The following is a 25,683-nucleotide window of genomic DNA, read 5'->3' on the forward strand; positions in this document are numbered from 1 at the left end:
TTTCTCTTTCCTGAACTTCACGTGCATTTGCATCCAGCAATTCTAGTTGAGCATTTGACCTTGTTATTTTACCTCTTCCAGAAACTACTGAGGCCCAGCTGGAGTTTGTTATATTGCTGCTGTTAGTGTAAGGTTTTAAAGTTTGTGATTCAGAAATGCTGACATCTGAGGCCCACTGTTTCTCAAGTGCTGTTACTTTTGCATCTTGAATAAGTTTTTCTTTTTGAAGATACTCTATTTGTTCACGCAAATTAGAGTTTTCATCTCTAAGCATACGAATTTCATTTGTTGTAGCTGTTTTAAATGCAAGAAACTCATATCGAAGTTCTTCGTTCTTACTTATTGCAAAAGCAACTGAATTCGCCTTGAGTTGTGTGGCTGACATTTTCGACTTCTGACTTTATGAAGTTTGCCGTTTCTTATCTTGCAAGGAGGGCTACCACCCTTAATAACAGTGGATTACCTCCTGGTCGTGAAATATTTTATATATTAGTTATCTTATTACACAGGGACTTATTACACAGGGACTAAAAAGTTTCAGTATGTGTTTTTTTCCGTATATACAATTATAAATTTTATAATTTTTATATTTTTAAATCATTATTAAATCTATTTAACGATATACAGTAAATGATAAGTTTAATCAATCAATAATGTTTACTTAAAAAAACAGAAACAAATTAAAAATTTTTCGAAGAGCGATAATAGGAAAGATGATAAAGATAGAACTATAATAACAATGATAAAAAACTATTTTTGAATTTTCATGTTTTATTGCCTTAAAATCATTAGCATTTTTGTGAACTTCATTCATTTTTATAAAGACTTTATTGTGTTAGAAAAAAAATATTTGTAAACTACAATGCAATATCGCGCTACATCTCAACATTCGACTAGCCATCCAACTTTGAAGGCTTGTCACCTGAAGACAACTAGGTATTATTAGTAAACAAGTACAATGAGGCCATTAAAAAAAGTTGACGGACAATTCAAAACACTGACGGGCAACTGACGTTAGCTTAAATTTTACTCTCAGTCTCCCGGCCAGCGACTGACCAAAATCCAATTGTATAACACTGATATATAAATATATATATATATATATATATATATATATATATATATATACATATACATATACATATATATATATATATATATATATATATATATATATATATATATATATATATATATATATATATATATATATATATGTATATGTATATATATATATATATATATATATATGCACACACACATATTTATATACATACATACATATATATATAGATACATAAATACATACATACATAAATAAATACATAATAAATAAATACATACACCAATAAAAAGAAAAGTAAACGCTTCATCATTGCATAGTAACTTGGTTAACAAATAAACACTTAACTTAAAACTTACCTCCCTTTGTTGCAATTTTTTTTAAAAGAATTTCTCTTTGTGCATTTGAACGAGTTGGTATCACATGACATTTTTCTTTAACTAGTGTTCTTTCTTCAATTTTTTTCTGGTTTAAATAAAAATAATTAAAAACTTTCATTTAGATCCAAAATATTTTTCAAAGTTTTTAATTATATAACTCTTAATTATTTAATTTTTTTAACAATTATTTTCACATATTTTGTAAAAAGTTTAAATGATTGTAATTGTTACTGACTTCAAGGTCAGTGAATAAATTTACATTCTTATAAATACGTGAAAATTTTCAAGTGACTTTTTAAGAAAAATAGAGGAACTATTTTTCTTTAAAAAATCACTCAGGTGATAAGAAACAGTGGATCAAAAATTTCTTACAAATAAATTAAAAACTGCTAAAATTCAAATTTAAATGCCTGCGAGCCATATCTAAATATAAAATATAATAAAAATGCCTTTAGGCAGTTAGAAATATGTTATCAAAATATATTGAAATTTAATATAAATATGTTGAAAAACAAATATTTTTGTAAAAAAATGATTATCAAAAAACTTTTAAAAAATTGGCATTATTTAGATTTGCTCAACAAAATATTTTTTATGCAATGAATACTTCTTTCAAATTTGAAAAGTCAAATTTAAAAAAAATAGAAAAAAGCATATACCAAAAATTTTTATTCAGCGTAATATGAAACCAAATATAGAAACATCAAAAAATAAGTGCTGATTTTTTATTGGAAAACTGGCAAATTTTAGACAAGTTAATCATTCTAACACACCAAAATTTGTGTTTAGTAAACTTAAGAACATTTTATAAATCTTTTAAATACTATTTAAAAAAAAATTAACTTATTATTTTTAAGCTGGTATAAATTTGTTCACAAAAAAGTAAACTATGATAAAATTTCTCAACTTAATTCTTATATTGAAAATATTGAATGGGAACAAATTATACAAATTGACTGGGTACGAAAATGTATGACTGTATGAAAATGCTGACTGGGTCCAACTGTACCAAAATATGCCATTTAAGGATATGTATAATATACTAGTTTGTTACTCTGGAATAATTTAAAATATACTTATTATTATTATTATTTATTCACACTGTTGCACTTGCATCACTCTAATACAAAATGAGGAAATAGGCTTGTAAATAAGGGAGCATTCAACATATTGAGCTGATTTTTTTTTATAAAGACCAGAGATTGAATATCTGGTCTTTTTAAAAAAAAAAGTTTACTGTATTTTTTTTGGTTCATCCAGACAAATTTCTGACTAATCCAGAATATTACATATGTCCGGATATTTTTATTCAAAAAACAGTAGGCGCTGATATTTTATAGAACTTTACTAAGAATAACATTAACACGATTTAATAATATTGTATATTTAATATATATTGTATTTAATATCATTAAATACAAGATATATGTAATGATAAGATATAAAAGATGTTTTTAAAAGATAAGATATAAAAAATGTTTTTAAAAGATAAGATATAAAAGATGTTTTTAAAAGATAAGATATAATAGATCTTTTTAAAAGATAAGATATAAAAGATGTTTTTAAAAGATAAGATATAATAGATGTTTTTAATAACTTGTGGCTATAAAAATAGCCATTTCTTTAAAAAATTCAACACAGAACAACGCAGTATAACATTTTAGTTCATATTTCTAGATTAGTTAACTACTAGTTATAATTTATTAAATTATTTCTTAAACATTTTTTAAAAACAAAAAACAACAAAACTTTGAATTTTTATTCAAACTATATTAAGATTTCTTTACCAAAAAAAAATTAACAAAAATAGTCTAAACTACTATCAATAGCATAACATTAAAAGAAACACTCAATAGAGGTACATATCAAATGTCACAAACAAATAATTAACTGTATCCCTAGTGTTTTCTGTCGAGAAAGTTAGTCGTGCATGACTAACTCGTGCAGTTTTGCTTTCTTTGATTCTGGCTTCAATAGCACTATCAGACAAAGAATTGGAGGATACTTAAATTACCTAATAAAAGAAGCACCATAAACCATATGTACAGATTGTGACATAGGTATATATTTTTTGAATGTTATTAGTAATTGCAAATAGATATTCAGATTTCTGATTGAAATTCTATATCCGGTCTTGTTGCTGTGCTGTTCATATCAATGAATATGTCTCGAAACAACTTATACATTGTGATTTAGGTGCTCTTTGTAATACACTATAAATAATAAAAAAATACATTAAATAGTTTACAACACCAACAAAGATGTCAAACTTAGAAGTGTTTTTGTGAAACATAGTAAAAACAATTTGTGTGTGTGTGTGTGTGTGTGTGTGTGTGTGTGTGTGTGTGTGTGTGTGTGTGTGTGTGTGTGTGTGTGTGTATATCGTTGATATACAAGGCAAATGCACTAAGCTAATTTTCGGCAGTATGGAGTTATTTATACTACTATTTAGTATTTTAAATTCTCTATCACTTGATATACCACACAAACTTAATAAATCAACTATTAATGAGTTACTTAGATTTTTTATTTCAACGATTAAAACTTATTATTTTACCTATTAAACAAAAACTTATTTGTTCATTATCCCAAAATGATGTTTTTGGACTTGTGCATTTCCCTTGTATACTGATGATAGTCTTGTATAAGATAGTCGATGTAGCAACACTCCGCGCATGATTTACAGTAAAAAAAATAAAAATAAAAACATTTTATTAAAAAAAATAAAAATAAAAACATTTTATTAAAAAAAATAAAAATAAAAACATTGTTTATATTTTTAAAAACATTCAGAATGTTTTAAAAACATTCTGGTCAATTAAATTTGCGTTTTTGTGGTTTTTTTATATAACAATTAATTTGTAATTAAATTAATGGTTTTGACTTTCGTCCAACACGGAAATGTTGGACGAAAGTCAAAAGTAATTAAAAGTGACGTATGTGTTGGCGTAAGAATCACTTTTTTCCTTCGGCTCTTCCTAAAGCCAACAAACTATAGATCTATATATATATATATATATATATATATATATATATATATATATATATATATATATATATATATATATATATATATATATATATATATATATAACATTTTTTTATTAACATGTTTTGGTTAAAAAAATTTTTAAATATTAAAATCGATAATTTTTTTCTGAAAAGTAAGTAAAATCCTATTTCCGCTTTGTGACACATAGTGTGTTGATGCTAAAAAAGATTTTTTTAAAAGTTGATAAAGATATTATGCGATAGTGGTGTAGTGGTCAAGCAATCCCTCATAAGCGAGAAGTTCTGAGTTTGATCCCCACCATGTCCCTGGTAGTATGGCACTCGACTTGTTTCGCTGCGCAGCTGCTATGTTCGTCAAGGTTTGTGTTTTGGAGTTATAGAGTTGAGAGAGGGTTGTAGCCACAACTAAAGTAGCCTCCTCAACTGTAGTGGCCTTCATGGCCTTGGGGAGGTGAATTCAAGATTAAAAAAATATTAGCAAATATTATTTCAACTTGAAATAATATTTGCTAATATTTGAAAGAAAAATTTTCAAGATTTCTTCTTAAGACTAAAGGTGCTCTTCTGATCTAAGATTTCTGATCAATCTCCCAACAAAATCAGTAATAATATTTTCAACTGGATTAAATAAAAAAAAAAAACCTTTAGACTTTAAGCTTATCAAGCTTCATTCTGCAATGCTTTTTCATTAATTTTTCATGACTTTTTTCATCATCAAAAGCTTCAAGCTCCTAATTCAAATTGAATCTGCAAATTAGCTTCAAGTTTCCAATTCAAAATAAATCTGCAAATGCTTCAAAAAAGGTGACAAAGCAGTTGCTAACTACTAGTTTCCCTCACCTCGTAGTTAGACAAATAGTAGAAGGTAGTATTTTTGAAAAAATAAAACTAACTTTTACAATAACTTAATAACAGAACGTCAAAATGGATTCATAAAAAAAAAAAAAATTTATCAGAAACAATGTTTTTAAAACATATTAAAAGTCTGGACCACGCCTGGAACCAGTGTACCAACCCATGGCAATTCAGATTGCGTTATGAGCCACGGTTAAGATGGCTTGTGATGTTTGTCAAAGACCTCTAGACCAAATACAAATCTGCTGAACAATTGCTCGCTATAAATTAAAATAAGAGCATAAAGTAGCTAACATGACAACAAAAAAAGTTATAAAGAAAATAGCTTTGGAATATGAAGAGACCATTGTTCAAAAAGCAAAACTAATCCCAAAAATACTTCATTTATACGTGCAAAAAAAAAGTAATGCAAAAGACTACATACAAGTTTTTAAAAACAATGATGAAATAATCATAACTGAAGACAAATTTATTTGCAGTGTTTTAAATTTTTTTCATTTGGTTTTTGTTGTGAAACCATAAGACTACCATAAGACTTTAAGAATGACACAGAAGTACAATGAAAAACAATAACTTGATCACTTTCACAATCATAAGCATATTAAAAGGAGACTTAAAGCAATTGATCCAAATAAGTCCACTGGATTTGATGGCATCTACCCAAAAGTTCTCTCAAATTCTTCCTCAAGTATGGCTTTACCTTTAGCAATAACTTATAATCCTTCAATTAACACTGATGTACCCAATAGATGGAGAAAGCGAAACATCAAGCCAGTTTTAAAGAAAGACTCCAGAGTACTGACTTTGAACCTCAGGCAGTCTTGTTAACATCAATTCTGGAAAGACAACATTTTGGAGGTTATCATGCATCACTGTGAATATTTGTGTTCAAAATAGCATGTGACTAACTTGTTAGAAACCTTTGACATAATATCACAGAGGTTTTATATCAAGGATACCCTGTTAACATCATTTTTACAGACTTTGAAAAAGAGTTTGATGCAGTGTCTCACAGATGACTACTACATAAACTTAATGCATATGGTATTGCATATATTAATTACATGGTCAGCTTCTTATATGAAGTAAAGTATGGCTAAATAAAAGGCAATAACGGGCCAAATTAGGAACAAGTACATCACACTAAAAAGATGTAGTTAGCAGTGTCTCACAGGTATCAGTCTTGGGTCCCTTCTTTTTTTCTTGTATATTAATAACCTGCCGGATAGTTTAATACACAATATAAAATTATGTGCTAATGATAGATAAATCATTGGGGTCATCAGCTCACCATTTGATATTGACTTTTTATAAGCTGAGATCATTAAAGATGTTAAATGGTCAAGAACTATGAAGGTCAATCAAATATTTGGAATTTTTAAAAAAGTTTTAAAATTTCAACACAGAAGTTTGAACCTGTATTTGAATTCAAAATTAACTAGTTTACAAACTAATACAAGATATAAATGTTCTGTCGAGTCTAAAAAGAACTCAATCACTACATCAAGGCACAGTGGTCTAATAAAAAAAAAATTCATGAAGATCTTATTTTGAGAGAAATATTACAAAGTGTGCAAATCAATTATTAAAATTATATTAATTTTGTCAACTATCACCCATATTTTTGTTAACCATCAACTATAAAACATCTGTTCAAACCTTTTGGTTGTAACAAATCATACTGCTCTTTTGTAACTAGATCATAAAAATACATTTTTTAATAAAATAAACGCTGTGGAAAAACTTGTAATAAACACTTCTTCAGTATATCCAAGGACGTATGAATAGATCTATTAATGATATAAACATAAGGATATATCATATTAATAGTTGTTTTCCATAACATACATTAGACTATATTTAGAACTTGCAGTTCAATCGTAGTCATCATATCAAGTGGGAGATAAAAAGGGCACCACCCACCAAGGTTAACTAGCACCACCCACCAAGGTTGCTTCCCTCTTTGTGGTACTTGTGGTTATGCTATGTAAATAAATTGTCAACTTGTAAAGGGTTGCGAGACAAAATTTCTTCACAAATCGTATAATCAGATACTGGAACTTTTTGTCAGGGAAAATTATTGATGCTCCAAAAAAAAACTTAAGGAACAATATGATCATCACATTGTTATAAAGAAAAATGAGCGTGAGCTCATGTTATTTATGTGATAATAAGAATATTGTGGTTTCCTTTTGTAGCTTGCTTGTCCTGTTTTTTTTTTTTAATATTTAAGTTGTTATAAATGTATAAAATGCATAAACAACTTTTGTTTCTGTATAGGAATCCTGATACTATTCTGATGGATTATAAGAAATATTTTTTATAACAAATTAAATAATTTTTTATAGAGAAAGCAATATTGTTAATAGCAAAAATTTTCTTACTTTCTTTTCAAGTATTTTTTCTTTTATTTCAGTCTTTCGTTTCTTTGACTTTTTGCTTTTACTTAGTATTCCATCTTGCTAAAAATAGAGCATTAAACATATAAACAAACATATAAAAAAAAAATCATAATAATTTTAACAAAAAATTTCAAAAGCACTCAAAAAACATTATTAATTAAACATTAAATATATAAAATGATATATTTAAAAATCTTGGTCATTGTTATAAAAAGCTTTTATTTAAAAATAAATGACTGAACATTGTCAAACTCTCTGTAATAAACAACCAAATAAACATTAAAACACAAAATATTGGTGAAACTCTCAATTATGAAACAGTAAAACAAACTTTGGCAGATAAAAATACCATTTAACTTTCATTTAAAGTAATTTTAAACTGGTGTAGCTATTTATAGTCTAGGTAATAATATACAACAATTAATAGTAGTTGATTATCACCTAGATTTTTGCTATGTATTTTATTGACTTCTTAAGTTTTTGTTTCTTTTTTTTTCTATCTAATTTTAGAAACCATGTTTAAAATTTTTAGCATGTTTTACAAACTTTTTTAATACTTTTTAAATCCATTAATTAAAACATAAGTTTATTTCGAAAAAAAAAAATGCATTAAATACCTCTAATATTTCAAGGTCGATAAAAAATTATATTTGCATTCATTATTTCTATTAATTATAATCTGTATAGAACTCTTTTATTCACAAAATTATATCATATAATTGAAAAGAATACTGAAATGAATAAATAAATAATAAAAATATCATACAATTGAAATGAATTATTTTGAAAATTTGCATTTGAATAAAAAGTAAATTCAAATGTTGTGTTAAGATAAGAGAAATCGGCAATATTCTTTTAAAAAGGGTTAAAATTTGTTTAAAGGAATCCCAGACCTCCATGAAATGTTTTTTCATTTTTTTATTTTTATTATTCTCTTGGAGAATAATAAAATAGTTATTTTTATTATTCTCTTGGGGTAAAAATATATGAAATCATCCAAAAAAAATAATTTTCGACACCCTTACGTCTCAGAATTTGTTTATTTTTACACCACTTGCAGTCCATATCAAAAAAATAATAACTGCGAAAATTTTAGTTAAAAATACCAATGGGTTCCAGAGATATCGCCACTTGAAATAATGCTGACTCAGCATTTTAGTGATTTTCTGAAGCGACTACAAAGCAACTTTGACATACAGTATCTTCATAATGGCTTGGGGAAGTTTCCTAAAATTTGGTACTCTAATAGATTTTAACTTGAGGAATCCAAAAAAAGCACCCTCAAGACTCGATTATCTCAAGAAATGCCTCATTTGTCCAATTTTGTTCAAAATTATTGACTTGTAAATTAGTGATTTTTGAAGGTAAAATGAAGACTGTGGCCCAGTAAAAAGTTTAATTGTATATCATTATTTCATCTTAGGTCTACTGAAAAAAATTAGATTCATCAATTGTCTCTCTAATACGTGATCAAAATTTGCATTTAAAAATGGTGTCTTTTTAGAAAAATTTAAATTTTGTAACAAAAGCAATTAAAATATTTTGTAAAACATTTATTTGAATAAAACATCAAATAGTGTTATTTATTGACTAGTTTAGGATATTTATAGTCATGGGCCAAGGAAGACGCCCTCCCCTCCCACGGGAGGTCCCCACGCCGCCCCCCATCTCCCTAGATTTTTTTTTATTTTTTTTTTTTACATAAAATGAATAAATAATAGTTGATTGTTAAAATACATTTTAAAAACATATTTTTTCAGTTTAAGTTTGAGAAACAGTTTATTTGCGTTACTTCAAATCGATAAATACTTACCTCTTATTTCAAAGATCTTTTTACGATTTTAAGTCATTAATTTTAAAACCAAAGATATTAAAACATTTTTAAAACATTTTGACAATCAATATCTTTATGTAGTTTTAGACTAATATAGTCATTGACATAATAGGATGGGAGTGATTTGTGATTTATTTAAACCCCCACCCCTCCTTCTCAGCCTACAATTCAAGAATTTGAAAAAAATAAAAGACATTTTAAATGCAAAATAGGTAAATAAAATAAAAACAAAATTATTTTAAACATAATTAATTTTTTTTTGTAACCAACAGTTTATATTCTTCAAATCTAAATCAAATATGTTGTATGTACGACCTGATATTGTTCGCGGTGTAGAAATTAGGCATATAACTTCAGAATTGAGCACCCAACACTCATCAGTTCTCATTGGCCAAAAGAAGTTTTTACCTGGTCCATGTGGATGCATGAATCTGACTTTTATATCAAGCTCACTTACATCTTCAGCAATCCCTACCCACCAAAATCCATCATAAAAACATGCAATATAATCCATTTTTTTAATATTTAATGAAATATCTACATAATGTTTGCTTTTTGGAATGTTATCAAATATTTCAGTGCATGCATCAGTACTTATTTTTTTATAACTTATAGTGTTTGGAGCAATTGGAATAAAATGATGATACATCCTTGTGCCAGGAACTGTTCTTCCACCTAAATATCTTTTTTCTAATTGTGCTCGTGTTTGATCAATTTCTTCTTTTGAAAATAACTTAAAATAAATTCCATTTATCTTGGCTTTACAAAAGGAGTACATTAAATTAACATCTAAAATCTGCCCAGTAGTTATTTGTTTTAGACTTTCTTGACATACTACTCTTTTAACAGTCCCACCAATACCATCACAGGGAGATTTACCATGACTGGTAGCAAAAAATACCCATTCAGCATTTAAATCAAAGTCTTTACTGTGATGATAAAGATTGATAAAATTTTTAAAATTTTTAAATTGTGCTGCACAACCATCGGAAAAGTATTTCACACTTGATACATCAGGTAGATTTTCTTTGATATATCTAGTTATATCTTCCTGAGTCTTGTAAATAAATCCTGTGTCATGATCAACATCTTCTGAAAGGTAACAAAAAGATTTATGTTTGAGAAGTTTGTTCTCTATAAAATAAAGTACAATTGTATAAAGTGAGCATTGACTTTTGCTCCAGTGATAACTTTGAACCTCATCCTGAACAACATATTGATAGTTTTCAGCAAAATCTCCTAAAATTAAGCATTCGTTTTGGTTAAGATTTTCTTTACACTTTTTTAAGTATCTACTTTGTGTTTTTGCAATATATGAATGAGTGGTAAGGTTGTCAATGCTGTCACATAATAAATCATTAAATTCATCTAGTGGCAAAGACTGTGAAAGTAGTGTTGTACGATCGGTACTCTGCCATTGCTTAAATACTACATCTTCTTCATGCTCATGGTCCATAAACTCCTGCACTAAAAAACTTTTTAACACTTCAATACCAGGGCATTGGTTACATTGATGCAACATACATTCTGCATTTTCAAGAGAGCAAACAATCAATGCCATGAAATCTTTATAACTTTTATTCCACCTAATGGCATCATGAGAAATTTCGTATTTTGGTGATGTATGCAAACACATACATTGTGGGTACCTGGCGCATTAGTTGTAATACACCATTTAGGTTTAAGAGTACAAAACTTTGACAAACTGACTTTGATGTTAGAATAGTCTTTTTTAAATGCAACATGTAATTCATTAAGATTGAGTAGCAATAATCTTTTTTGAACATGTTGGTTTTTCTTAATACTTACATAATCTTTTTTTCCTGGCATCATTCTTGAAAATTCATCACTTTGATAAAAGTTAATCACTAAATTAACTGTTTCTGGTGAAAGTGGGTTTCCAGTTTTTTTCCGGGTAATGATAGAATTCCATTCTCATTTTTAACTTTTCTTGCTGTTCGAACAAGATACTCAGACACTTCAAAGTAGCTTGATATCTTTTTACGTGTCCATGATTTTGGTGCGAGTGTTAACATTTGCACCTTATGGCAATAAGAGTCAGTGTCTGAAATTTTATTTTTTATTTAATACATTAAAATGTCTAGATCATGGTCATTGTTAATGTTGTTGTTTAAAATGGGGCTTTTTATTTCTGTTGTTAAAAAAGTTTATTTAATATTATATGCTAATGAGACCATTTTTGCAACTCTGTCAATAGTGTTCTCAAACTTTTGTTTTGCTACAGGCAATTTGCTGTGTTTTGAAAGACTTTTTAGTTTGACTGGTGAAATTCCAAGCAATTCTATAGTGGTATCTAACTTAATTTTTTTCTCACTTTTGGATTCCCATTCCTCCTGTGAATTTAAATCCTCATCAGTTTCTATTGTTTTTTTGTAACATTTACTGCAGAATTTCCAACCTGGGGTTACATAAACATTATTTTTTTGCAAATAGTTTGCCATGTCTATGGAAATCTTTATATTACCTAAAAAACAAATTTAGTTTTACGTGGTTAAAATAACTGAAATTATCAAACATTTTATAAATAATAAATTGTTTTCTTTTAATTTCCATATCAATTCTGTTGTAAATAAGGTAAGATTACCTTTTATAGCAATTTTTTTACTTTCCTTGTGTGTTCCAAAAGGATTGCAACACTTTGTAATTTTACTCTCAAAATATTTTCCATAGAATTGCTCATGATAACAACATATAATTCTTATTGAACTATATTTTTCCTTTAAATTTGCTCGCCATATTATTTCTTCTTGTTTTTCACAAGGAAGATCTTTAAATTGAACAAAACCTTGCTTTCTTGAAAATCCAATTTTGTGGCAATGAATGTTAAGACTTTTTCCAATGTCACATTTCTCCATATTAATTATTTTTATTATTTATTACCTAACAAAATAATATAAAAACTATGAAATTAAAAGTAATTCTTTAAGAAAATACAAACAAGTAAATACCTTTAAAAAGAACAAAACAAAACTTATGTTTGTTTTTTATATAAAAGGAGGTTTTAAGTCACCAATTTGAAATAATGAAAATTTTTTTTTTTTCAAAATTAAAATTAAATTGTATGTTTTTGCATTATTTATTCATTTTATGCAAAAAAAAAAAAAAAAAAAAAAAATCTAGGGAGATTGGGGGAGGGGCGTAGGGCCTCCCGTGGGAGGGGAGGGTATCTCCCTTGACCCATGACTATAAATGTCCTAAACTAGTCAATAAATAACACTATTTGATGTTTTATTCAAATAAATGTTTAACAAAATATTTTAATTGCTTTTGTTACAAAATTTAAATTTTTCTAAAAAGACACCATTTTTAAATGCAAATTTTGATCACGTATTAGAGAGACAATTGATGAATCTAATTTTTTTCAGTAGACCTAAGATGAAGTAATGATATACAATTAAACTTTTTACTCGGGATTTTGGGCCACAGTCTTCATTTTACCTCCAAAAATCACTAATTTACAAGTCAATAATTTTAAACAAAATTGGACAAAAAAATTGTTTCCTTAAGATGCTTAAGATTACAATTTTTGAGCTTGATTGTGATTTTGTGATAAATGAATGAGAAGTAATTTTATCAAGCTTTTAAACAGAAGCCCTACCACTACATTAAATGAAGGCCTAATTGTTAATAGTTTAATTCTACTTGCTGTTATCCACTGACTGTTCATTTTGATTTCTTTTCTGGATCATCAACTTGGGTTAAATTCTGTTGTAAAAAATTTTGACCAGCTTGTATGTCTGGACAACATGCAAACTTTTGATTCTCTGCTGAAGACATTTTAAAAACTTAATGGTAAGACCATCAACAATTCATATTTTTGTGCATTGTACACAAACAAAAAGAATGTGTACTTTTTGGATAGCAAGAATGCACTATTTATATCAAAGACTGCAAAATTTATAGAACCTGTTTTATGGTTATATGATAATAACTTATATGCTGCATAAAGCTCCTTAAGGTTACTCAATTTTATTTTGATTCTCTAAACCAATCGATTTTTTTATTTTATTCTTAATATTTACACAAATCAATTTTTTTTTTTTGTCTAACTTTAAGGTTACACAAAATCAAAAAAATGTAGTATGTTACGAATTTTAGTATTGGAAAAACAAACACAATGTGTTTATTTTTCCAATACTAACATTCTTTTCTACCTTGGATTGGATTGGAGGCATTGGCCTCCATTTCAATACTACCATTCTTTTCTACCTTGGATTGGATTGGAGGCATTGGCCTCTATTCCAATACTAACATTCTTTTCTACCTTGGATTGGATTGGAGGCCTTAAATACTCATTATCACAGTAAAAAGATTTACACATTCTAAAATATTTGTGCTGATTCAATGCTATTCAACCAGATTACAGTATGGAATGATACCTTTTTTGTTGCATTTGCCTTTAATACATAGGGAGATTGTGCCCAAGTTGATCTTACACTTACTGCCTGTAAAGTGAATTTCTTTTATTATTTATAAAAATTTTAACAAAGCCATCTAAATTAGAACTTTTGTTAGGTTTTTTTTTTTAATTTTTTAAATATGTTTTTAAACTTGCAACATTAAAAAAAATTTTAAACATTTTTATATTTTTTTAATATAAGGTCTACAAATTAGTAAATGTGTAACCCATGGTAATAAAATAAAAAATTTGTTTTTGACCTTTTTAAAATCATCAAAATTTTTGTTATTTTCTTTTTAACTTTAAACTTAACAGCTTCAAAAATGAACAGGTTTTTCAATTTTCAATAGCTTTCTTCACTAGAACTTTAACATAATAAACTCTCCACTAATTCTAATTCATGAAAAAGCATTGCTAAAAAATCAACAATGAATTTTCAAATAATGAATTTTCATTATAAATTTCCAAAATCATAATTTATATTAATTTAACATGAAATCTCTTTTTTTAAGAAAACAAATTTTGAGTCTATGAGAATTGGGCAACTCTGGGAGTCAGCGCCGTGCTGTAACTTTTGGGGGCCCTGTGCAGAAACTAAAAAAAAATTTTTTTTCTTTTAATTCGTAGTAATTTATGGTATTGGAGAAGTTTTTCTAATTTATTTAATAGGGGGCCCAGTGCGATTGCACTTGTTGCACTTGCGATAGTACGGCGCTGCTGGGAGTCAGTGAAAATGCAACACATGGTAACAAAACAGATAATTTGTCTCAATCATTTTAAAATCAAAAAATTTTCAAACCACTTGGGACCTCAGATTTTACATTTTTTATGTTTCATTGATAAAAACTATTGCTTAAGTTTTAAAAAGATTAGAGGGATGGACTGAAATTTTTTTAATTTCTTGCTATACTTTACATGAAGTTACCCTTACAAATAAGTTTTTTATCTTGATTATCTGGATTAATTTAATTAGTGGCTTGTTTTCGGTGAAACTTGTTAGTTTACAGATTATATGTGGTAGTAGGCTAGTGTTAAAACACTCAGCTCACAATCTAGAAGTTCTGGTCCTGTTAGCCTCTGAAATGGTCCTCTAAGACTCTGAAGGCTTTATGGCACTTCCGAAGGTTTAATGAGGTGGATTAAATTAAAAAAACAAAAAAACTTGATTTGAGTAAAAATAAATTCAATTATATAAGTAAAAAATAAAAAAATGTTTTATGCAATCATAACCATGATTTTATTGTTGTTGGAGCAATACTCCTAAGTTGTTGTAGCAGTACTTCTAAATTTTGCATTCAATTATTAATTTAGAACCTATAAGTTAAGAAAATACAACTTTATAGCAACTAAACAAATTTCATTGTGTGCCTCTTTTTTCATTTGAAAATTCATAATTAAAGTTAAATTCACTTTACTTTATTATTGGATATTGGTTTCTCTAAGATTTTGTTAATTATGTCTGCCATTCCAGCCATTCCTTGTTTCTTTGACTCACCTAAAATATATAGAAATTTAGTGGTTGTTACATTAAATATCGCAAAAAAATAGACAATAAAATATTTGATGTTTTAATTATAAAACTAAAATTAGTTCTTCTTGGCAGGGTTTAAAGCAAATGGTTAAAACCATTTGGTTTAAACTATGGACTGCTAATAGTTTAAACCATGGTAAACCATTTAAAAAAATATTGGTTAAAACCATGTTAAGATAATACTTTAAAAAAGGGAGTAAAACAAGGGACGTTTATGTATGATGTTCATTTCACCTAAAAAGTGTATTTATTTAAAATCTTATTTAAATTTGGACAAGCGGCCATGATTTTAAAAAGATTTTTTTTTTAAAAAAAAAATCTTTGATCTGGTTTTTTTTGCGCAAACAATATTTTATGAAAAGTATATTTATTTAAAATCATATTTAAATTTGGACAAACAGTCATGATTTTAAAAAGATTTTTAAAAAAAAAAAAAAAAGAATCTTTGGTCTGGGTTTTTTTGCTACAAACATTTATACTTTATGATACTGCAAAATTTATTATTTTAATTTTTTTCGTCTTTTCATTATTCACAGACCTGATCAACGGAAATATACATATTTTACGGAAATATGTCGTAGTCAACAAAATATCATACAGACGCTATAATATTTTAAAATTGCCTTAACTACACCGAGTACAGCGGTATAATTTTTAATTAATGATGTTTGGAAAAATAATCTTTGCTTTCACAACAAAATCATTTATAAAATAAACTTTTAATAAATTAAGTAATAAATTAACATAATTTTTTTATTTGTTACCACTAATTTTTTTTAAATAAAAAATTATTTGTAATTGCAAAGCCGCAATCAGAAATTTAAGAAATAACCATTTAAAAATTCAAAAATCTAATATATTTAATTCATTTATGCAAATGTTGAGAAAAGAAAGAAATTTGTGAATACCAAACATTTTTTAACCCTTTGTGGTCTGACGGGACATAAATGTCCCAGTTTACTTAAGGCTCTATGACCATTCGCATGTAGTTAAGAAACTCAAAATTTTGATTATGTCATTTCTATTATTGTTTGGCTATATATCAAACCAACATGTATAGAAACATTATAAATGTTATTTGACTAGTGAATGTATATGTACATTCACATCAAGAAAAAACTCATGAAGAATATATGTATATATTCTTGATGAGCTTTTTCTTGATGAAAAATAAGCAAAACAAAAAAGCATTTTGAATAAATAAATAAAAAGGTACCTTCAGGTTGATTGAGGCTTGAAACAAATTCATTCTTTTTAATCTTGCTCCACTTTCTATCTTGCTCTACATTATAGTTATTTTTATCTGAATCACAGATAAAAATAACTATAATGTAGAGCAAGATAGAAAGTACTTTTATAGCATAAATACTAGTTTTTATAAAGGTAAACTGATGATGCGCATGTTTTGATTTTAGTATGAGAAAAAAACTTTATTATTCATTATCAAATTATTACAGACTTCCCAAACTTTTTTGTTGTGTTCTTTAACAGTAATGATGATGATGAGAATTTCGAACTAGATAAACTAAAAGCTAAACAACAGTGTAATGATGACTTTTCCATCAAGTAAGTTGAAGTAGATGTTTCTGAATATGAGTCATCTGATTTTTCATATAATGGCGATATCTGTGATTCAGATAAAAATAACTATAATGTAGAGCAAGATAGAAAGTGGAGCAAGATTGAAAAGAATGAATTTGTTTCAAGCCTCAATCAACCTGAAGGTACCTTTTTATTTATTTATTCAAAATGCTTTTTTGTTTTGCTTATTTTTCATCAAGAAAAAGCTCATCAAGAATATATACATATATTCTTCATGAGTTTTTTCTTGATGTGAATGTACATATACATTCACTAGTCAAATAACATTTATAATGTTTCTTATTATTCTTCGTAATAATTAAGCACATGATTTCAATTTATTTTACATTAAAATTTTAAGGCCAATCAAAGTGCATTTTGTTGACTGCCAAAAACTAAATGATTATTTTTTTAAATATTTTGATAAGGAAATAATGGATTCCATCTTGCTCCAAAGTAATTTGTATATCAATCAGACACAAAAAAGAGTCCCTGGGTTGTCAAAAGCTGAATTATTTTCATTTATGGGGATTAACATGGTTATCACAAATTGCTATCATGAAAACATTATTGGAATGACAAACAAGATTTGTCTGTAGTGTTTATTTCAAAAGCATTATCTTGAAATAGATTTTTACAGATACTATCTAATATCCTTGTCAGTGACAATAACGCAGTTCCAGATACTAATACTGATAAACTTTATAAAATGCGACCACTAATCGACAGCTTGAATAAAAAGTTTACTGAATTATACAGTGTATTACGTTCCAACAGACTTACTACTAACAAAAAAAGAAAGTCAAATTATTCAGTAGCGCCATCAATTTGTAAAGAAAATCTTGGAATTCATCAACCACATCATGATGGAAAACGAGGACGGTGTGAAGTCTGTTCAAAAAAGAAGATTGAAGCCAGGCCATTCTTCAAGTGTAGCACTTGTAAAATTTTCTTATGTATAAAAGATAAAAGAAACTGCTTTAAAGAGTTTCATGAGTGAACAATTTTATTTGTAGATTGTAAATAATGTACACTTTTTGTTGATTTAGATAATGCCTGTCGGGACCTATTTGACCCATTATAATTTTTAAGACAACCAGAATAAAAAATAAAAATCTTTTTTTTTTTGTATGCAGATTCATCACAAAGTAAAGAAAAAACAAAAAAAATTAAAAAAAAAATCATTGTCACACTTTGGACCACAAAGGGTTAAAATGTAATATTAAATTTAATTACTAAATATTTAATAAAAAAAAAGAAAACAAAACAAACATTCCCTTATAGCAATAATAAAAAACCTGTTAAATAATATTTAACTTTTATGGTAATTAATATTATTGCAGTAATTTAAAAAAGTAAATGTCTTTATACAATAAAAAGATAAAGAGAACTTTATGACATCAAATTCACACAAGGCTATTGCGTTAAGCATTTTTTATTTAAAACAAGGTCTATATATATATATATATATATATATATATATATATATATATATATATATATATATATATATATATATATATATATATATATATATATATATATATATATATACATATATATATATATATATACATATATATATATATACAGTATATATATATATAGTGCATATATATATATACAAATATATATATATATATATAGTATATATATAAATATAGTATATATATAGTATATATATAAATATAGTATATATATAGTATATATATAAATATAGTATATATATATATATATATATATATATATATATATATATATATATATATATATATATATAATATATATATATATATATACATATAGTATATATATATATATATATATATATATATATATATATATATATATATATATATATATATATATATATATATATATATATATATATATATAATTGGACATCCCCAGCATAGGTCAAGGAGGGTCATTAGGTCCACCCTGGATTTTTTATATTAAAAAGATAAACTTGGTTTTTTTGCTATTTGGCTACATAAAACAACTGTCTACACATCTGAATTACTAAAAATCTATAATTTTTATTTACACTTTTATAACTGGTGGCTGAGGATTTAGCTCACTTCGATGACTTCTTTTCTCAATATTTTTGCAACAAATAAAAGTTTTTTTCCATAATTTTAGGTGAAAACTTAATAAAACTGTCTACACATCTGAATTACTAAAAATCTATAATTTTTATTTACACTTTTATAACTGGTGGCTGAGGATTTAGCTCACTTCGATGACTTCTTTTCTCAATATTTTTGCAACAAATAAAAGTTTTTTTCCATAATTTAGGTGAAAACTTAATACAACTAATAATCAAACATAATACAAAACATCGTCAAAGCTTTTGTACCTAATTAAAACCAAATTAATGGAATTCGACAGCATTCACCCCAAGTTAAGTACTGCTTCATAGGCTTTACTTTCCTACTCAGCACTATGTTCTCCAAATCACTTGAGGCTAGTAAAGTACCATACCAACAAAACAAAAAACTGAAACTTTCCCTACACTCAAGAAAGGCTGCAAGTTGATCCCCTATACTATCAACTAATATGCTTTGCATTGTTCTCTTGCAATCAGTTCATTGTGGATTCCAGAGTGCATTACTTCACCATTTACTATATACAATAATTTTCTGCAAAACCTTTGAAATCATTTAGTATGTATGTTGCACAATTATGAGCAGCAGGATGCTGCATCATTCTCAACATTCATAAAAATTCAAAATAAACACATCTTAAGTTGAATAATTTAAAGAATCAAAAGAAGCTTGTGACAATTTATTTATTTATAACCTTTTATTGGAGCAAAAAAGTCATGTTTTGTGGTACATTTTGTAGGAGGTTCTGGTGGTAAATTTAAATTCCGTGAAGAATTTCTGTGATTTCTGACGACTTCTGTGATTGCAGATACTATTTGAATCACTCTGATAAATGCAGACTGAGGATATAACAAAATTACTCTAAAAAAGTTTTTTAGCCATGGTTGGTAAGAAAAGCAGGGTTCGGGGTAAAATACTCAAATTTTTTTCCAACATGCATTGTCATAAATGATCTTATTTCAGTTATACAAGCGCATAATGCCATTGTTATAATCAAAGCTATTATCAGTTTTTCTAGAAAGCTCAAATCAGAGGTCATTAATTCCTGATGTGCAGTTGTTTTTTAAAAAGCGAAGGTCCGCAAAGTATAAAAGCATATGTATTTTTAGTAAAAATTTTGAGGAAATTTTAAAATGCAACAAAATGCCAACTAGTTACTGTGTTCTTGCACTTTACCAACTTTGTTGTATGTCTTGTAATCACCTTTGCATATTCTCTAATATTGAAACTCATTACTTGATCATTGCAAGCAATAAAATGGAATTTACTAAGTGCTTAGAAACTCATCATCACATTAGTTTACCTTTTCCCTAAGTATTGACAGAATGCCGAAATTCAATTCAAGCAAGATGCATATATATACTAACGTAATCACTCTCACATACACATAACTTAAATATGTAGTCAATAAACATTAACAAAAAAACCCTTTGTCTATGCAGATTGAAAGAACTTTGAAGCAATCCTAATATTTCAAGCAAAAAAGGAGAGAGCTAAAACAAGAAGACTACTTTAGACAAACAATTGGTGATGTACCGATTAATTGGCATCGACTTAATCTGCCATTTTTTGCACAATCTGAATATTGGCATCAATCTTTTTTTATTAATTTACCGATTTTCCAATAAATGGCATTTTTATTTTTTATATCCTGCATTAAGATAATACTTAAATAATAAAAAAACTAAACTTTATGTATTACTTAAAATTTTTCTGAGAAATTGTTTATTTTGACTTTGTTTACAGACAAATTTGTTTATTCTTAAGATGATGCTTATAAGCTTTGATTTAACAGCTGAATGTACTTATACTTTTATTGCCTTATTGTTTTTAGAGTAATTTTATTTTGTGTTGTTCTATTGTTAAACTTAAAAGTAACCTATTTAAGAATTGTTATATATGCATACAAGCATAGAAATATAAAAGGCTTTACTTGAACATGTTCAAGTACAGACTTTTATATTTCTATATGATTTTTGTTTAGATATCTAAATTATTAATAAATTAATAAAGAATTCTAAGTAAACTGTTTATCTTCGTACCATTTTCTTTTAAAAATTGAAATAAGAAGCGTTCCTCTAAAATAGTATTTATTTTTTGCAAGTTTTCTTTTCATAGTAAAAAAACTAAAAACTGTATATTTTTCTAACTGAGCTCTGCAACCATCTGCTATTCTGTTAATAGCACTGCATTTAAAACTCTTTAAAACTGAGTTTGAATTTAATAGTTATGTCAAGTATCAAACATATGTCATTATACTTAAGTATAATGTATAACCTTAAAGTATAACCTTATTTATTTCAGGTTTTAAAAAAAATAAATTTAAAGTATTTATAAATTTAAAGTTTTATAAATTTAAAGTTTTATAAACTTAAGTATTTAAATCAAGTATAAAATTTCTTTAACAAAAATTGAAATAAATAAAAAATTAAAATAAAAATTGAATTCATATTTTTAGTTTTCATTTAGATTTCCACTTAGTTTTCAGATCATTGGTTTTAATTCTAAATTGACTGAATTTTATAAAAAATACAGCTAAATTATAAATAATGACACTATCCATGTCAGTAAGCAAGTGGCTACAAAAAATTTTCTTTAAATTAGTAATAATGAAAATACATTTTTAAGAATAAAATTTATAAATAAAACTTACAATTGTCTGCATCTTCATCATCTCCATCATCCTGAACATCACTCTCATTATTCAACTCAACAACCATCTTTGTAAGAGTATATTAACAAAAATTAACTCTTTTTTAAAATCATATTTAAAAAGAACAATTTAAGTTGTTAAATTTAAGAACATAAATATATTTATTATTATAAACTCATGTAAATAGTTAAATTAGTTTTTAGAAAATGAGTAAAAAAAAAATGAAAAACACAGACCAAAGGTCGTAATGCAAATATTAAGCAAAAAATGATTTTGTCAAGGTATCAGAATCTTCGCTCTTAAAAAATTATACCACAATTATTTTTCTTTCTTAACACTATTTTAAATTTTAAATTATTTAACCTAGTATTACAATTTGCAATTATTAGTATAATAATTATACTTTATAAATTAAAGCTTTATAAAGCCTAATCTTCATAAAACTTAATTTTTATAAAAGCTTCATATACTTTTACATTTAATAGCTAAAGTTCAACATAAAATATCTTTTTATCATTGCAAGAATAAATGCAAAAGAATCATTGTAGTAATCAGTGCAACAAGGTCAAAGTAATAATGCTCATTATTCTCAGGTAACTAAAAATCCTATTTTATTACAAATATTTAGCTTTATTAGAGATATATGAAAATTTGTAAAGTGCCATTAACTAACACAAGTATCTCATGCATAGCCAATTTAATTTTCTTGGAAAAGATAATTATCACTAATTATCTCTCCCAAGAATAAAGATTAAATTTTTTGCATAAGACTTTTTGTAGGTTCTAATAAATACACTTTTCCTGGCATTCCAGACAAACAGATTAACTTATAACCATTTTAAAGATCACATTTATTAACACTTCAAAGGCTTTTAAAATGCCAAAGCATTGCTGATTTATTGGCTGCACATCTAATTATATGAATAATCATGAATACGAAATATTTAGAGTTTCAAACTTTTGATCTAAGAATTAATGACAATTATATTAATCATCATGATCATGATTGATTAGATTAATTGACCATAAAAAAGTTTAACACCTTCAAATAAAAAAGCTGCATATATTTCCTGTTTTTATTATTTTATTACACTTTGATACTATGAAACAAGACAATGGTTGAGTATTAATACTCAACTATTGTCTTGTTTCATAGTATCAAAATGTAAAAAATATAATATAGAGCGAATGTAAATATATTTAAAACAAATGCTTACCAATCATTTTTTGATATAATTTATGAACTACTGAGTAAATCACCCTATAAACCCAAAAATCTGAAATTTTGTTAGAATTTTATAAGCAAGTAAAAGAATTTTTCAAACAAAAAATTGATCAAACTATTAGGCTTGATGAATGAACTAGTTATATGGACAATTAATTTAGATGGATTATTTGGCATAAACCTAATTATATTCGTATTTACAAGTTTGATGGTACAGATACATCACTTTATTAATTAAAGTTCATAAAAACTTGTTAATGTATTTGTTAATTATTTGATGACTGACAACTTTGGTGGTGTATATATTAAACAATAAAGCAGCAAATAAATTAATCAATGGTTATACTTTATTTTTGACAGTGTGCATGTATTGAAATATATAGGGGAAACCCGGGAGCATTAGGCCACGGGAAATAAACGATCATTGGGAAAACTCTACCGTTTTAGTTATTTTCCAACATGCTTAAAAGTTACGGTACTTCGGTAGTCGGGCTATTTGAAAAGTATGCACAGATCCTGATAATGTCAACCTACCTGACCCAAGAACGCCATTTATATGAGGTCATAGCGTTAGGGCAGTGCAGAGGGCGAGTTACCAAGCTAATTGCTCGGGAAGCCCCTTTGAGTGGTTGACCGCAGAAACGCAAAAAAACTTTAGGTTTTTATTTCCCATCCATCTCTTTGTCCTTCGGCCTCAAAGCAAAACAGTTACAACTTTGCACACACATACACCGTACAAAAGGTTCAATGCCGCTATAAATAGAGCATGCGAGTTTTATCATAGTCAATAGAATTAATCCTGGTCTCTTTTATAAATTGATAATATTCTCTTTTTCTGGGAATATCAAAAACTGTCTGAAGCAGAAAGCAAGAAATCTGCTCCCATTTTTAGCAGAAATATTCATGTGACAAGACTGAAAATGAACTGACTAAAGATCTGCTTCATATAAAACAAATTTATACTGCAAACTTTAGAGAGACACTTTTTGCCCCATTAATGGGGCAAAGTGACTTTGTTTAACAAGTGAAATGCATTTTAGCTTGTTAAACAAAATTTCTGAAATCAAGCTTGAGGAAAGAGTCCCAGCACCAACTTACAAACTAATTTTCGCCTTCACTGCGCTAAGGAGTAAGAAAATAAAAGATATTCCAAGTTAACCACCACTAAAAATGTTTTAGACAATACGTAGTTTAGAAATACCTACAAGCATTGCAAATCGGGTGCAAATCGGGTGCGTAAAAATTAATAGAACTATAAGAGTTTAGTTAATTTTGTATTACTATTTGGAAATATATATTATATAAATACCAAAATTCACTTTTAAACTATCTAAGTACATCCACATTTTTTGTAAACAAGTTTTTTGTTGTATTATTAAAATTTCCAAAATTAACCAATTTTTTCCAATCCAACACTGTCGAAGTAGGTTAATCATTCAAAGAAATGACATTTTCGGAAAAGGTAAATGTAATTGATGATGTAGAGCTAATTAAAAGACATAGAGCTGAGGGCAACGTAGATACCGAATGCCGAGCCAAAAATCTTGTTTAGGACAGAGACAAGGGCTGCATGCAAAAAGAGATAGAAAAATTGTCTAAAATTACTGATATTATTGATGTAAAAGTATTTTATAGCAATATAGGGTATTGGCCAAAGTTAATTAGTTCTGAGTTGGTCGATTTTTGCTAAAACCAGCCGTCTTTGTTTTTCCAAAATAAAAAGGAAATTAATTCATATCCAGATTCTAAGCTAAATTATAAAGAGCAAAGCAGATTTTTTTGCAACAGATTTTTAGTAAATTCATGAAAAACTCGTAAAATCCTGATATTGATCTATCTCATACGAAAATCAATTAAGAGCGCAATAGATATAAAGTTAAAAGAACATGCTAAAACTGCAAAATATTATTACAATATTTTAGAACGGATTGTAGCAGCAATAAAATTTTTATCTAAAAGAGATTTTATCTAAAAGAGATCTAAAAGAGCCACTACAAGATCATGACGAAAAGTGGGGCTTTACACAATTGAAATTTAATGGGTCTCATAAAACTGATTTCAGAATTCAATCCTTTCTTAAAAGAACATCTAAGTGTCAAACTGGGCAATGAGATCTACTAACTGCTTATCCAAAGCTTTTCATGAAGAGATAGTGCATCTCGTGGGAAAAATGTTTCCAAACAAATTATTGAGCAGATAAACAATGTCGATACAAAATATTATACCCGTATGACGAATAAAAGGTTAAATAACTACTCAATTCTTTTAATTGAATATGATATCACCATTTCCTATGATAAAGCAATTCGCAAATATGTATCTGTTAAGTACAGAAGAGAACAATTTTTTTGAATTTGTTGTTGTTTTAACTGTTTATAATTATGATAAAGTCTTAATGTAAATGTTAATTTTAGTTTTAATAGAATTTGATATTTTAGTCTGTTGTTTCATTTGTTCACAAAAACATCAGGCTATTTCAGATTTTAAGAAAGTTTAACTTCAGTGGTGCTATTTTAGGGCCCCAAAAATTCGATCATCCTAGGGCCCCAAAAACCACGATCCGCCACTGATAAAACCTGGACTACTTATAAGTAGTCTAGCTATGATTAAGCTTAATTA

General features: G+C 26.9%; 1 protein-coding gene across 1 annotated transcript in view; it reads right to left on the reverse strand.

Moving 5' to 3' along the window:
* LOC100201004 (RRP15-like protein) overlaps positions 1–21,993 on the reverse strand; it is a 42,561-nt gene extending 20,568 nt beyond the window's left edge. The window contains exons 1-4 of the mRNA XM_065791120.1: positions 21,840–21,993; positions 15,382–15,461; positions 7,695–7,772; positions 1,423–1,528 (exon numbers count right to left, since the gene is read on the reverse strand). Of these exons, the coding sequence (XP_065647192.1) occupies positions 1,423–1,528; positions 7,695–7,772; positions 15,382–15,461; positions 21,840–21,906 (331 nt within the window). The 5' untranslated portion in view covers positions 21,907–21,993. The remainder of the gene's footprint in view (positions 1–1,422; positions 1,529–7,694; positions 7,773–15,381; positions 15,462–21,839) is intronic.
* Between the last annotated feature and the right edge of the window lie 3,690 nt (positions 21,994–25,683).

Source organism: Hydra vulgaris, chromosome 02 (genome assembly GCF_038396675.1).
Source record: "Hydra vulgaris chromosome 02, alternate assembly HydraT2T_AEP".
Taxonomy (NCBI): Eukaryota; Metazoa; Cnidaria; class Hydrozoa; order Anthoathecata; family Hydridae; genus Hydra; species Hydra vulgaris.